The sequence below is a fragment of the Stegodyphus dumicola genome, chromosome 1, assembly GCF_044657685.1.
Source record: "Stegodyphus dumicola isolate Sdum_Otavi_A_Nest chromosome 1, ASM4465768v1".
Taxonomy (NCBI): domain Eukaryota; kingdom Metazoa; phylum Arthropoda; class Arachnida; order Araneae; family Eresidae; genus Stegodyphus; species Stegodyphus dumicola.
In genome coordinates this window covers 247,224,307-247,239,325 of record NC_140768.1, presented here as the reverse complement: position 1 = coordinate 247,239,325, position 15,019 = coordinate 247,224,307, and the positions used below count along the sequence as shown (strand labels likewise).

At 29.3% G+C, this 15,019-nt stretch overlaps 1 protein-coding gene across 2 annotated transcripts in view; it reads right to left on the bottom strand.

Annotated features, from left to right (window-relative positions):
• LOC118187560 (nuclear protein AMMECR1-like) overlaps positions 1 to 15,019 on the bottom strand; it is a 75,584-nt gene that overhangs the window by 44,456 nt on the left and 16,109 nt on the right. For both annotated transcript variants that reach the window (XM_035357809.2, XM_035357815.2), the window contains exon 3: positions 3,552 to 3,666. In XM_035357809.2, coding sequence (XP_035213700.2) covers positions 3,552 to 3,666 — 115 coding nt within the window. The remainder of the gene's footprint in view (positions 1 to 3,551; positions 3,667 to 15,019) is intronic.

Here is a 15,019-nt window from a genome sequence, read left to right as displayed (position 1 = left end):
CATGTGTTGAGCAATTTTGAGAGAAATTTGTGTCAGCCTTACGCTTATATTTTGCAGTATTATTTTGAGAACTGCCAGTTGAATTGCTGAATGGTGCAGAAATTACTTTATTTTTCTCAAACCTATTTTTAACAATGGAAGTATTAACTACATCTCCATTTACTTTAGGTATTTTATAATTTCCAATAGAGCCTTTTATCTTAACTCTCGAAGCATTTACTTCTTCTTTAAAAAATGCAAGAAGTGGGTTCCACTGATCGAGGATTCTAGATAAGGATTTCTTTAAAGACAGCCAGCATGTACACACGTTTCAAAATTTTTCTCATTTTAGTATTATGCAGCTGTTGGAACTGTTTTAATTTTTCCTTCCTTTTAGAACTCCTTTCAAGATAATAATAAATAATCAACAATGTGTTTAGCCACATTTCTTCGTAAAGAAGCTGCCCCTTTTTAGCTGCTAAATTTAAGAGGTGACAGGTAATGCAATCAATAACTGAAGATTCATTTTTCAAACCTATTTTTTTAACAATTGTACCTGTTTTGGTCCTTTGACTTGAGTATTTCTTAGCGATTTCACTATCGAGAAACATTTTTCTAAATAAAGCTGCAGAGTGATCCAGTGCATTCAGTGGCACAGCCACTGAATGCAACAGACACTGTAAAAAGGCAGAGAACAGACATTTTGCATTAATAACTTTTTGGTCCTTTGTTTTCGAAGAAAAATTTAATTTTTCGATTTTTTTTCAAAACAACTCATGTTGTCCTTGTGTTTTTGTGTACGCACATGCTTAAGAACATCCGCCCTTCCACCATGAGAAATCAAAAAAAAAGCAAAGACAGACAGTACACATCGCAAATTTATTACATTTCCTTGAGGAAATAATGGAAGGAAAGTCAACTGTGTACGATTTTTGAAACGTACACGAGTATTTCACCTTTGTCATAGACATAACAAAAGATGATAATTTCTAAAACTATTTCCCGAAGGCACGTGTACTCGCACAACTCAGTACAAGATGAACAAAATAACTAAAGAACATCCAAATAACAGCCTTGAATTTGCTTTGTGCTCATTGGCTAATATATGCCAGATGACACGCAGTGGAGCTCGATGCCCATTGGAGAACTGAAGAACAATGTTTCTGGATATGTATGCTCTCACTCACAAAGCAGAAATTCTCATCTGATTCACAAGGTTTTGTTTTAGATATAATCTAGAGAAAATTCAATTGCTTTCAGACGTCCAAAAAAAAATTTTTCTTTTTTTTTTTTTTTTTTTTTTTTTGTTCGTATAACGAAGTATTAAGCCAAGTTCCATAAAAATCATGAGAAATTTTAAGAATAAGTCGGGAGAAATATACTGGTCACTAAGTGCTTCCGATGACATACCGAAAAGTGTAAACAATAAGTTTTTTCTGATTATGACACATGATAAGAACTCAGTCAGCTATTGCTTGTTTGTTCATGTTGTGGACGGAAAAGCTGAATACAAGCAAACTCAGGTTTGTCCTCTGCACAATCCAAATTTACACCGGCCCAAAAAAAAAAATAGCAGCAACTATATCATGGGTTCATGTAGACAGGCCTTAAAATATGTTTAGACTGTTTCTGCAGCATAATGCCAATCAGTTATTTTTTAAACCATTACTTAAGAAAATAATTAACATCTTATTAGAGAACAGCAAGTTTTTGAACATCACAAAGGCATGGGAAATTTACCAAATTCAAGATTTTTTTAAATAAAATTTATGACATAAAAATTGCAGGAGGAAAATGTTGCCTAATTTAATTACATTAGTTACGGGTGTAGTTTGCCCCCTCATCTACCATTGGCAACGTAAAGAATATATTCAGTAGTGACAATAAGAAACAATCAAAATATTCATCAACTTCAGGTTTTATTAATTATGAATAGCTAATTAATACTTAAAAATCTACTGAAAAATAATGAATAAACTTTACTGTAACTTTTCTTGTAAATATATAGTGTTCACAAAAATCCTTGTATGATCTTTATTTTTACAACTACAGATAGATACTTCCACTTTAGTTTTATACTGAGAAGAACAATTTTTTTGAAAGACTTTCAAGCTAAGGATTACAAAATATTATGATACTCAAGCAGAGATTTTAAGAACTGTGAAATTTTAGTTATTTCTTGAAAAAATCAAGACAGTATATTTACAGAAAAATGAATTTGCAAACTTTCAAAATTTCAACAGAATTTTCAGTTTGCATGTTCAAAATATTTAGAAGATTTTGCTACTTTAAAAAATTATTTGGATTGAAATTCTATGATCCCCCCACATAACTGCATTTCCCTCATTTCACTAATGCTTTCTTCTAAAAAGGCTTTTCTATTGCCAAGCCTTTTTCTCTTTGAAGGGGAGGGGGATATGTAAGATAAAAATACATAAATGAAAATTATTATTGTAACAGTAACCCCTTAATTCTCCCTCTTTATTCTGAAAATCATAATTTCTCTGGATTGCATCATTACTAAATCAATCCATCTTGCATGGCCTAAGCAATGCTGATGACATGATTAATTCAGAATGTAAACTTGGAATTTTAAAAACTAAAACATTTCTGGACTAAACCAAAACCTCTTCCATACTGGACAAATGCACACTTTTAGCTTGAATGATACTTCGCTATGCTCTCTTCCTATCGCAATAGTATAAAAACTGTAAATGTTCTGAAAATAGACACGATTACATCTCCAAGTAAATTATGGCCAGAAATGCCAATTTGAATAAAAATAGAATTTAATCCACCTCGACTGCCTCGTTTCCTACTCATTAAGGATTTAACATTCGATGCAATCAGAATTCTTATTTTTCACTATGGATCTGTGTAATCAATATTTCTGCATTTCTATGTCTCAGTGTTCCTACATCAATCAGTATTTCTCTAAAATTTGTTTTTATGATACATATGTAACTAACATATTAAATGATTAAAATCTTATATTATTTTAGGCAATAAAATGAAATTAAAATTACTTGATAAATATTAGAGCTTCATTTAAAACACAGTGCAAAAATTACAAATAATTAGTTAAGTATTAGAGTTCAAATGGGAACTGCAGTTTATTGTCGTAGATGAAAACAATGAGGTGAGTTTAGCAGTTTTACATTGAGTTTGTTTATGATTTACAACAGCAAAGTTATAAAATGCTCTAAATGAGTAAAATGAAAGCAAAAACGAAAAAAAAAATTCAATACTCTCTTCACTCCCCCCCCCCATTTAGCATTTTTTTCGCATTATTGTTAGTACCAAATAACTTTCAAAATTGCTTTAAAAAATCCAAAGGTTATAAGGAACTTGTTAACTAATATTTCTAACTGTTAAATGGAGATCACTACATATTAAATCTATATTATATTTTGGAAAACACCAAAGCAAAAACATCTTTACTCATTAAAAATGAATTTATTTTTTAAAAAAATAAAGCAATAAGTTGACAAAACAAAATGAAATACAAATTGTTGCCATACATCAGTAATACACTTAAACTATGAGCCTTACAGACTAATATAAATTCATACCTGCCAATCTAGATAATCTTGTCCATCTTCAAAATGACGAAGGATTGAAACTGATACATGTAGCTTAGGAAACTCCTCTCGGGTAATTGGACTGAAGCGACTATCACGGAATGCACTATAAAATTATTTAAAAGTTAATTTCATTTTGATAAGCATGAATTATACTGGGAAAAACAATAGTAATGTTAATAAATAACATTTATAATTAACCAAAGAATACAAGCACAGAGAGATTACCTTAAAAAGATGGTTAGTAGACAAAAAAATTAAATTCATATGATTAATTAAGAATTCAAAAACAGATTCCATGTAACTACTCATTAAAATATGGATATATAAATATATTAAATAAATTTTTAATTTCTCCATTTCTACTATACTTCTGACATTTATGATGTCATTCCTTAATAATATGTCATTTTCAATAAATGTTCATGACTATAAAGGGGGCATTCCTGATGGCATTCCATAATAATAAGAATTCAAAAACAGCTTTCATGTAACTACTCATTAAAATATGAATATATAAATATATTAAATAAATTTTTAATTTCACCATTTCTACTATACCTCTGACATTTATGATGTCATTCCTTAATAATATGTCATTTTCAATAAATGCACATGACTATAAGGTGGCATTCATGATGGCATTCCATTATAATATGTCATTTTCGATAAATGTCCATGACTATAAGGTATGTTTAATACCTTCCTACACAGTGATAAAATGGTGGAAAATAAAATTTATAAGCTTATTATTTATGAAAATAATTTGTAATTTGCATAATGCAGTAAATACTGGCAGATTGGTTAAACACAATTTCAATAATAATACTATGGACACTGACCCACCTTCAGATTCACAATGATGAATTGATGTATCCACCAAACATTCTTTATCCACTTATTTTATTAGGTAACATGAACTGGTGTATTCATAAGAGTTACCTTTATTTGGAGACAAGTGGTGAAAATAAACTTGATGCTATTATTATGATCCATTATATAAATAACAATATACTTATTTACAGTTTTCAAAAAATTGCTTTCAGATTACCCAAGGAAACTGCATTCCTCTTGGGAAATATCTGGGCAACTTCAACTAGTTATATTTTCTTACTGTGCAAGTTATCCTTGCCTATATAAATACAACAGATACAAGTAGAAGTCAATGTACTGATGACACATTCAGACCTTTTTTAATTAAATCAACAAATTACTAACATATTTTATGGCATCTGATCAATAATCATATTTAATAATTATATGCATATTCACCATAAATCTTTGCCAGTTTACAATCATGACCCAATTCAGACTCATCCGTGTTTTATTCCAATACATTTTCATATACATCATTTCTTTTAAATATATTTATAACATTTTATTACTTTTTTTCTTATACACATTTTCTACAGTGTATTAATATTTTACATGTTTTGTGAGCTACAAGATTTCCAACTGCTAAAATGAAACATAGATGACAGCACACTGAAATATGATACTGCAAATCATTCTGTTACGAGCATATTAAGAAAAGTATTAATAAAAGGCCTGCATAAAAACTGTAACAAATATTTTCCCATTCTTAATTTTAAATTTAATAAATTAATTTTAAATTCATGAAAAATTATTAGCTGATATTATATGCATTACAGCAGCTCATCTAAGCCTTAGTCTCATATAAACTAGCTTAAAAACTACTTACGTTCTAAACATAAAATAAATATATAAATGGCAGATGTTTTGTGACTAGAATCTGATAAGAATTTATAATAAATTTCAAGGCTACTTGCTGCATCCTTCTTATAGTAGCTTGTCCATGATCTGCCAAACTACACACATTACAGTATATGTCAACAGAAACATAACATTCTTTCAATAACAAATTACGAATTTTTAAATTCATATATATCACTGCTGCACTACAGGTCTGCAGTACACTTATCCATACTATTTGATTGACAGCTTGAAATATCTATCCGATTATAAATACGATAGATCTCCTTCGTAGCAAATACTTTTAGCATATGCTATAAAAATACTGCTCTGAAGACACCAAATCAAAGGCAAACTACTTACTAAAGGCTGCAACAGATTACCCAAGAAATTTGTAATTCTAATATCAGTAAATCCAATAAAAGATATTAAAAAAATTAAGAATTTTGTGAAGATGTGAAAAAAAAAATCTGATATTTTTAAAGATAGAAATTAATGAAAAAGATAAAAAGGCTAATATTTTTAATCCAAAAGAAAAATTAAAGAACACAATTCTTTTTGGTTAAATTTAACTGGTGAAGGAAGTCCTGTTTTTTAATTATATTTCATCATGTACTTCAATCATAAAGTGAAAAAGAAAGTTTACTGTAAAAATAATAGCTAGATATTTAGCACATCTTTACAGTAACTGATAGAGAGAAAATTTTGAAGTTTGAAAAGTTCTTCATAAACACAGCAGTAAAATTTAGAACTCAATGGGATCTTGAATTTAAATAAAACTTATGCAGCAATGTGTTAATAGCACACTAACAGTGTGATGCATTAGTTTCCATTCTTCATTTCTCCTATTTAATGAGCAGTGGTCGAAGTAGCAGAAGGCTGTGACATCATGCAACTTCTAGGAGCATCCATGATCATTCAACATCCTTAAAAGAGGTAAATTTTATATATTCTATTTCATCTGAAGAGAACACTAAGTGTAATAAATTCAAGAATAGAAGCTCTGCACTGAAATATGTAATTACAATATATTAGTAAATAAATTAGCATGCAATAAATTTAAAACTGAAAAGCCACTTTGCACATGCTGCAAAACAACAAATCTTGTATAACATTTAATACTTGTTTAAGTATTAAAGAATTTTTTAAATAAATATGCATATTACTGTGCATTAAAAAATATTCAAGATATCACAGATTTAACTCTTTCAATACAAGACCCAGTTTGTCCCACTCCAAAATATCAAATCTATTATAGGGAATATATAAAATAGAAGGTTATTATTTTTGGTCATTTCCTCAAGAGCATCATAAAGGTAACTGGGGTTGAATACTTCTGAAAAACTATACCCCTTAAATACCTAACACATGTATATTTATTAGTCTTTGGAAACTAATGCTTGAAAATAAAAATTTTGAGCTTAAGCACCAAAAAGGGGAGTAAAAAAGCAGAGGCAGTCTAAAAAATATAGGTTACTTCCCATTATTTCAGCATGTATATCAGTTGAAAGGGTTAAACAGTGACAAAATATTAAAACTTACAATAATTTCAAAATAATGTTTAGCAGCATGCACACAAGATTTTACAAATATAGCTTTATTAAAATTTATGTATACAGCTCTGTCTTAAAAAATATTTTAATTTTCTATTTGAACAAGGACATACTTAAAAACCTTTATGCTAAAAATAATTCTCTGAAAGTTAAATTTCTGAACTAAATCAAGTAACACCTCTAAATATATGGTAAAATATATATAATTAACTAATGAACTATGTATAAAATGTAGACATACATATTAAATCGGTGGTTCTCAACCTTTTCTAATGTGAATCAGAACCCTTAAAATTTCTTATTCACGTGTTCATTCTAAAAAATAGGGATTTTTTTTTTTAAATCAAGCAATCTGTTATTAAACAAAATGTTCACAATAGTTTCATGGTACTTACGAGACCTATGTTAAACATTCTTAGCTTTCTTAATCATTTAATTTCAACAGTATTAAATTCAGTCCTTGTAACATACTCTTTGTTACAATCTGAATCAACTAATTTGAAGCGATCATTTAATTTCAACAGTACTAAATCCAGTCTTGTAGCATACTTTTTGTTACAATCTGAATCAACTAATTTGAGGCAGAGTAAATCTCTGAACCCAGCCTAAAACCATGAAATTCTCCTTTTCTGATTGAGAACTTGTGTCATAAATTATTTTAAATACAAATTTATCTAACTGCAGGAAATTGCACTATTACACTACAGGAACACTATTTTAATTTGCCTTTATTGCAACACCATTTTGAAATATATACAGTACTTTTTTTTTTTTTTTTTTTTTTTTAGCTGCAGGTGGAAACAGCACATAATATGTACGGCAAATTGCTAAGAAAGTAAGTTTAAACTTGAAGCTCACGACAACAGTATTACATATAAGCATTATTCTAAATAATTATTTTGCAAAGCAATGAGCCATATTTTGATAACAGTACTTTTACTTATTAAACTCATTCACGCATATTACTAAATGAGACAAATAGTTTAGTTACATTACTTGAGCATTTTTAAGTTTAATAATTACAATCAACCATTTTTTTAAATTATTTTAGCTTCACAAGAATAACTGATAAAATATGCCTTATATGATAGCATAATTATATGCATTCATAAAAACTGCTCTTTAATGCTTCAGTAAATTTGCAAAACTTATTTAACAAATAATCTATAATTACATTTTGTGTTTACGGTGGATAACAAAGATACAAATTTTTTAAACAAAGATACAAAGATTTGCCTAAAATGAAGGTATCGCAAAACACAGAAATGGATATGTCCAGAGCTATGAAATGTGGCAAATAGATTATCCAAATAGCATCCATATACAGCTCAATATACTTTTCAAAATTCAATTTTAAGTTTTTTATTTAATGTTGAAATGACATATCTTTCCTTCATGATCAAACTGATAAATAGAGAATTTCTCTATTTTTCTACTGGACAGAGTAGTGGAAAAAAAATTACATGACACTTATTCTGCATTTCTAATATAATTTAACAATTTTGGGAGATTTGACAAAAATCTACAATTTATTTATTTATTTTTTTCCTTACAATTGCACTCTATTTTAAAATTCCAACTTAGAAAATTAGTATATTACTTTGATTTAAAGCAACACTTTTTATTCAGATGTTTTAAAATGTAAAATTAGGATGTTGCTTTAATTCAAATCAAATATTATAGCATATAATTTCTGCTTTGAAACCATTAAGTCATTTTATCTTCCGTTCCCCAAGAATAAGATCCCTGAATAAGCTATCAAAAATATTTTTTTAAATGTTGCACTGCTAATGATTTAAGCAACACTAAAAATGATGTACCCCAGTGCACAAGTTAAGGTTAACACTTGAAAATGAAGGCGAGAGCAAGAATTCAAGATTGGAAAGTGAATATGTCAGAAGTTACAGAGTATCTATAAATGTTTCTCAAGAAATTAGGTAGCTTATTATGTTTATATTAGTAATAAATTAAGTAAATAAAAGGTTAAAGTAGACTTTAAGGTACCCCTTGTATTATGGCGAAGTTGTTGTTTCATTTATGGTAGCCTGAGTAGTTCAATGTTATGGAAACCCTATTGTGACATAATCGGGTGTATGATTCTGGGAAATTTTGAATCATGGGATGTTTTGTAAGCATTTTGTGGTGTGTGTTGGTTTTATTGTTTAGACGGTAGAATGGCTGAATGTAGTAAGATTAATTTGAAGTTTCTGTATCATTTGGAGCGAAAGGGAAAAAAAGTGTTAATTGACTGGTGTGTAAATGAAGGTTTACTTAGTAGCCATTATAAGTGCCCTGTATGTAAGAAGGATATGCGTCTAGTCGAAAGTAAAAACCATTTAGATGGATTTAAATGGGTTTGTAGGAAGAAAGGTTCAGATGGTCACTATGTGAAGTGTTCGATCAGAAAGGGTACCTGGTTTGAAAAAAGTCATTTGAGTATGATTGATATTTTGATTTTTACATGGCTCTGGGTGTACAAAGCAAACTCAAAAATCATCAAGACGCAATTGAATATTAACAATAATAAGGTAGTAATAAATTGGAAAATTTTTTGTAGAGATGTATGCATGGAGAAAGGTGAAAAATTGGGGGTGAGGGAATTGTTGTTGAAATAGATGAAAGTAAATTTGGGAGGCAGAAGTATAATAGAGGTAAACGAGTGGTGGGAAAGTGGGTGTTTGGTGGAATAGAATGAGGGACGGGAATGTGTTTTTTTGAAGTGTTTGAGGATAGAAGGAAAGAAACGTTATTGGATGTAATCGAACGAAATATTTTGCCAGGTTCAACTATTATATCTGACTGTTGGAAGGCCTATAATTGTCTTTCTGATCATGGGTTCGTTCACCTTTCAGTACATCATGCACTCACGTTTAAAGATCCAGAAACGGAAGCTCATACAAATAATATTGAAGGCATGTATGTGGAGTGTGGTGAAGAGAGATTTTCGGAAAAAAGTGTCATCAACAGTCAGGAACTACGCAGGATATTTTTAACTCGTATTTTTGTGAATTTATGTGGTGATGCCAATATACGGATTCAAGTTAAGATAATTATAGGAACTTTTTGGATGCTGTTATGGAATTTTGTGTGCCACAGACTAAAGACGAAGGAACTTCTAAATAGGGTAAGTGAATATTTGCTTTTGGTAGTGCTTAAATGTATAACATATTTTTCCTTTTTTATGTTATTTTATTGTTTGGTTTAAAATGTAGTTTATTGAGATTATGTATTTTTGTTTGCCTGTATTGTAGAACTGGGTGCTCCTTTGATTTTTTAAGTGAAAATATATTGATGTGTACATGGACAAAGTGAAGGGAGTGTGCAATGCAAGTTTGTGCAAATTCTGGGATTCTTTTTTAGATAAAAATAGGTTGACATGTACATGGATCAAGTCAAGGGTGTGCACAATGCCATCTTTTTGCAATTCGGGTAATTTTGTTTTTAAGTGAAAATAGGTCGATGTGTACCTGGATACTGAGTTTGTGCAATCGTTTGTCTTATTATTTTGGCTTTGTGTACGGGCAATTTTTGGCTCAAAAATCGCCACTTTGCAAGCCAAAATAACGAGTCAAAGAACTGCATGAACTCGGTATCCATTTCGCCAAGGGGTACCCTAAACTATACTTTTACAAAATAAAATTGTTTATTTTTAATATCTATTCTAAAATCATTTTTACCTTTTTGTTATTTTTCCAGTTTTAAAATAAAACTGGGCTTTAATTTCACGGTGGCTATTTTACTATTTTCAAATTTAAAATTCTACTGCAGTTGAAATTCAAAGTAATTCAGTATGTCTTTTATGAAATCTTCAGGCTCTCACAAATTATTAAAATAATTCTGAATATCAATTAGGTGATTTTGAGCATTTTTTATTTTTAATATATTGCATAATGACTTTACTGCATCCTGATTTCAGATGGATTCCACTGTCATGTGGTCTCACAGAAACACCATAACCAACAATAACATATACTTCTCTTCTTTTTCATTCCTAACACTTCAGGGGATTGAATATTTGAGCTTTTAGAATATTTCAGGTCTTCTAAAAATACTTCGAAAGCACATTCTTCATTTCATTTTCATTCCTATTTTATTAATTTCATCTTTTTCCATGGTTTTGGAAATTATCCCATTCCCCTAAAGTTCCTTGCCTTTTTCCTTAATCACTTTGCTTTTATACAGCTTGACAACAGTTTTCATTTTTACTTTCTGCAAGCACTTCACCGTTTAAAACACAGAATTTAAAATTTTATACATTTTACTGTTAATTCACCATCAGTGAAAATTTTAAGGAACTTTTACATGAAAGCTCATGGATTTGCTAGAACAAGATTTAATGAATATTGCAAAAACCAGATACAGCAGTACTGATTAGGGTTCAAATTACCTCTGAAAAACTTTAATTTATTTCAGAGGTGATAATAACTTAAAAGGCAAGAATGTTGGATTCATATAAATTTACAAGCTGAAGTGCAGTTAAATAAGAAATCATTAATTCTGCATAACATACAGCATCATGTACTTAGTTGCTTGTGTTCAACCCGGGCTGCAGAGTCGGTAGGAAAAACTCAGACTCCCTCATATATATGAAAACATATACATATGTGTTGCGGCTTATTTTTTTAATATAAAAGAAATAATAGATGCTACAGAAAAAAAAAATTGATGGTGTAGCAAATTATATTAATTAGCCTTTATTATGAAATGGAAAACCTGGCATTAATAATTTCTAAGAAACAGTACAGCTTCGAAAAGATCTTCATTAAAGGACCATAGATCCGATTTGATAAACTTCTGTCACTTATTTTAAGTGTAGAAGTATTAAAACCATGCTTTTCATATCTTTTTTTTAATAAGTAAATAAGAGCATTTCTCTTCGGACAGCACAAAAATATAGCCTTCGATCCATTGTTTATTTTTCAGCAATATTTTAAAGAAAGGAATACTTTTAATCCTGCAGACGATATTAAACCTTATTCTAATTTGATGCCAGTCACATTTGTATCTTAAAATTAATATTTAAACTCATGGAGAAAATCAAAATCATTACAAAAATGTGTAAAAAAAAACCTCTGCACATACATGTACATGAAATAATGCAGAAATATTGATTGCATAGACAGATACTGAGGCATACATTAAAAGACCCATAATGAAGAATAAACTTGGAAGTCATGTAGATGCATAGTCATGACGACATAGTCATAGCAAACTTAGATAATATTCTTTTTATTGTAGTTAAACTCTTTGCAGCCACAAATAACTTGGCATATCAATTATCCCTGTTCGAGAACATTTACATTTTTGATACTGTGACAGCAAAAAGACAGCAGTCTAGACAGGTTGAAAAGAGTATAGCAAAATGTGTAATAATCGAATAAGTAAGTAATGGGTAATAATCGAATAAGTAGTAAAGAAAATATGTAATTATCGAATACATTGGCTTAGTTTAACAGGAGAAAGGGTTCAGTTTGGAAATTTTGACTTAAGTCCTGAATTAGCTACGTCACTGTCATTATGTAAAAGATGAAAAGGGAAAATATCCAAATCAAAATGAAAAATTAAGGGCTACTGCAAATTAAAAAATATGGGTAATCTATATTTTAGGGTACCGCTTGGATTATTGTCAAGTTTTTTTTCATTTATCACCAAGTTGTTTCATTTACAGTAACCTGAGTATTTTAAGTTGAATGTTATGGTAAACCTATTGTGACACGATTGATTGTAATGCGTCACTGTGGTGATTTTGACTTTTGGGAAAATATTTTTCATTGTTTACTTATGCATTAGATGTCGCTTATTTTCTGCTTTACATCATAAAATGCCTGCTGGTGGTACGATTAACCTGAAGTTTCTACGTTTCGGAATGAATAGGAAAGAAAACATTTGATTAGCTGGTACGTAAATGAAGATTTAAACGGCTTCGTGCACCTCTCAGTAAATTACGCAGTAAGATTTACGGATTTACTACGTAATTAATTTGGGAAACTGAGCTCATATCAACACTATGGAAGGTATGTAGGGTATAATAAAAAGGCATTTTTGAAAGAAATGCTTCCAACAGCACAAATGATATTTTTAATTTTTACTTTTGCGAATTTATGTGGTGATGGCAGTATACAGATTCTAGTTCAGATAATTTCAAACAGTTTTTAGATGCTACTAAGGACTTCTATATGCAACACACTGAAGACAGTGAAATTTCTAAATAAGGCAAGTGGATAATTTCTTTTTGTACTGTAAAGTGCAATTTATTGACATTATATTTTTTTATGTTTTAATTATGTTTTATTGCATTATGTTTCGGATGCTACTTTACTTGAAAGGCATTGCATGTAAACAAGAATAATGCCAAAAAATCATCAATTTTCGCCAAGGAGTACCCTGAAATATATTTTTCCCAAAAATTTTAATATACATATATGTATGTTGTATGATCTTAAATTCACTTAGTGCAAAATCAAGTTATTCTACTACTTGTGCAATTGCTGCAAAGTAAGTTAATAATAATTTATTTACTAAAGAAATATTGATTATATTATCTCTTAAGATTAATTTTAGTAGAATTATCTAAAAATAGTAAGTTTAATTCCGAAAATTGTGTTAAAGTAACTTGAATGTAAATTGTTAAAAATGCTTAATGGGACTTGAATTAAATCATGAATAACAAAATTTTAATTGTAAAAAGAAATTAAATTAAAAGCAAGTAATCATTGCCATTGATCAGAAATTAGTTGACTTTTCAAGGGGAACAAACCAACCCCCATTCAATGAACAATAATTAAGAAATAAAATATGAAGGTGTTTCGTCCTTTACTCAAGTAATAAGGCGATGCCAAATGGGAAATTTAAGTTAGGCCAAATATTTATGTGAATTGAAGGGATCAAGAACCAATAGAGAGCACTAAAGAACTCATTCTGATTAAGCATTTCGCTAATTCAATTTTGAGTGAAAAGCAATTTTTTGCAGTAAAATTGATAAATTACTTGAGTAATTGTCCCCGACATCCTCATGTTTATGCATTTTAATTCAAAACTATTAGTAAAAATTAAACATTGAAAATTGGCATTATGAAAAAGAACTCAAAGTAATTGAAATAAACATTAGAAAATTAAATATAATGCAATGTTTGCAAAAACAAATCAAAAAATAAAATTTTAATTTAAAATATATATAATAAGAAAAGGGAATGTACATGAAGATATAAAAGACCAGAAAAAGCATTAATTAACTTCCGTTCTTTCTAGTGGGAAGTGGGCAAAGTGTTCCCTTCACATCTTACTCAGAAGGGTTGCATTTCTGAAATTCTTTATCGGCAGCGGGGGCTTTGAATTATAACAGTCAGCAAAACTTGTGTGAAATAATTTATGCTTGTGAAGTGACTAGGAATGCTTGAGGGATGTATGTTGTGGAGTTCTTATCTGAGTGAAACCATCTGTTAAAATATTTTAAATATACTAGTGAATGGAAATTAATTAATTTATGGCTAATTGTCGTGTCATAACGAGGAAGAAATTAAGAAAAGGAAAAAAGGAATTTTCACTGTCAAAGAGCTATTTGACAGACTACAGGGTTCGTACACATTTCCTTACATGAAAATTAAGGACTTATAAGGACCATCAAAGAAAAAATTAAGGACCTATAAGCAAACAAAAAAAATGAACAGAATAAAGCAATTATCCATACAACCGACTTCATGCTTGTAATTTCACTTTAAGAAACTAACAGAAGTGTGTATTATGCACTATTATTAAATTCAATTTAATACTTACCATAAAACAATTTTGAAAATTAAACTAACTCCCTACAAGTTATGAAGTAAATAACATTAAATTAGGGATATAATTTCTTAAAAAACATGTATAAGTGTATTTTACACTAATAACAGTCACTATTTTGGAGATTTACACGATTATTATTTAACTTATTTGATATTTATTTAAACACAGTCAACGACTATTATAATCACAATGTAAGAATATTTTGCAGATTAAAATAACTGATTTGTAAACATACAACTTATTTCCTTGGTTTTTTGAAAGATACTAGAATAATAAACTGTACAATAAAAGATACAAAACATTTGTGCTTTTTTTAAACCTGAAATCTTTTCAGCTATTTTAACATCTAATTTATTTATGTCTATTTCCTTTTCTTTAACTATTCTTCTAAGTTCATTTGCTTTGATAAAC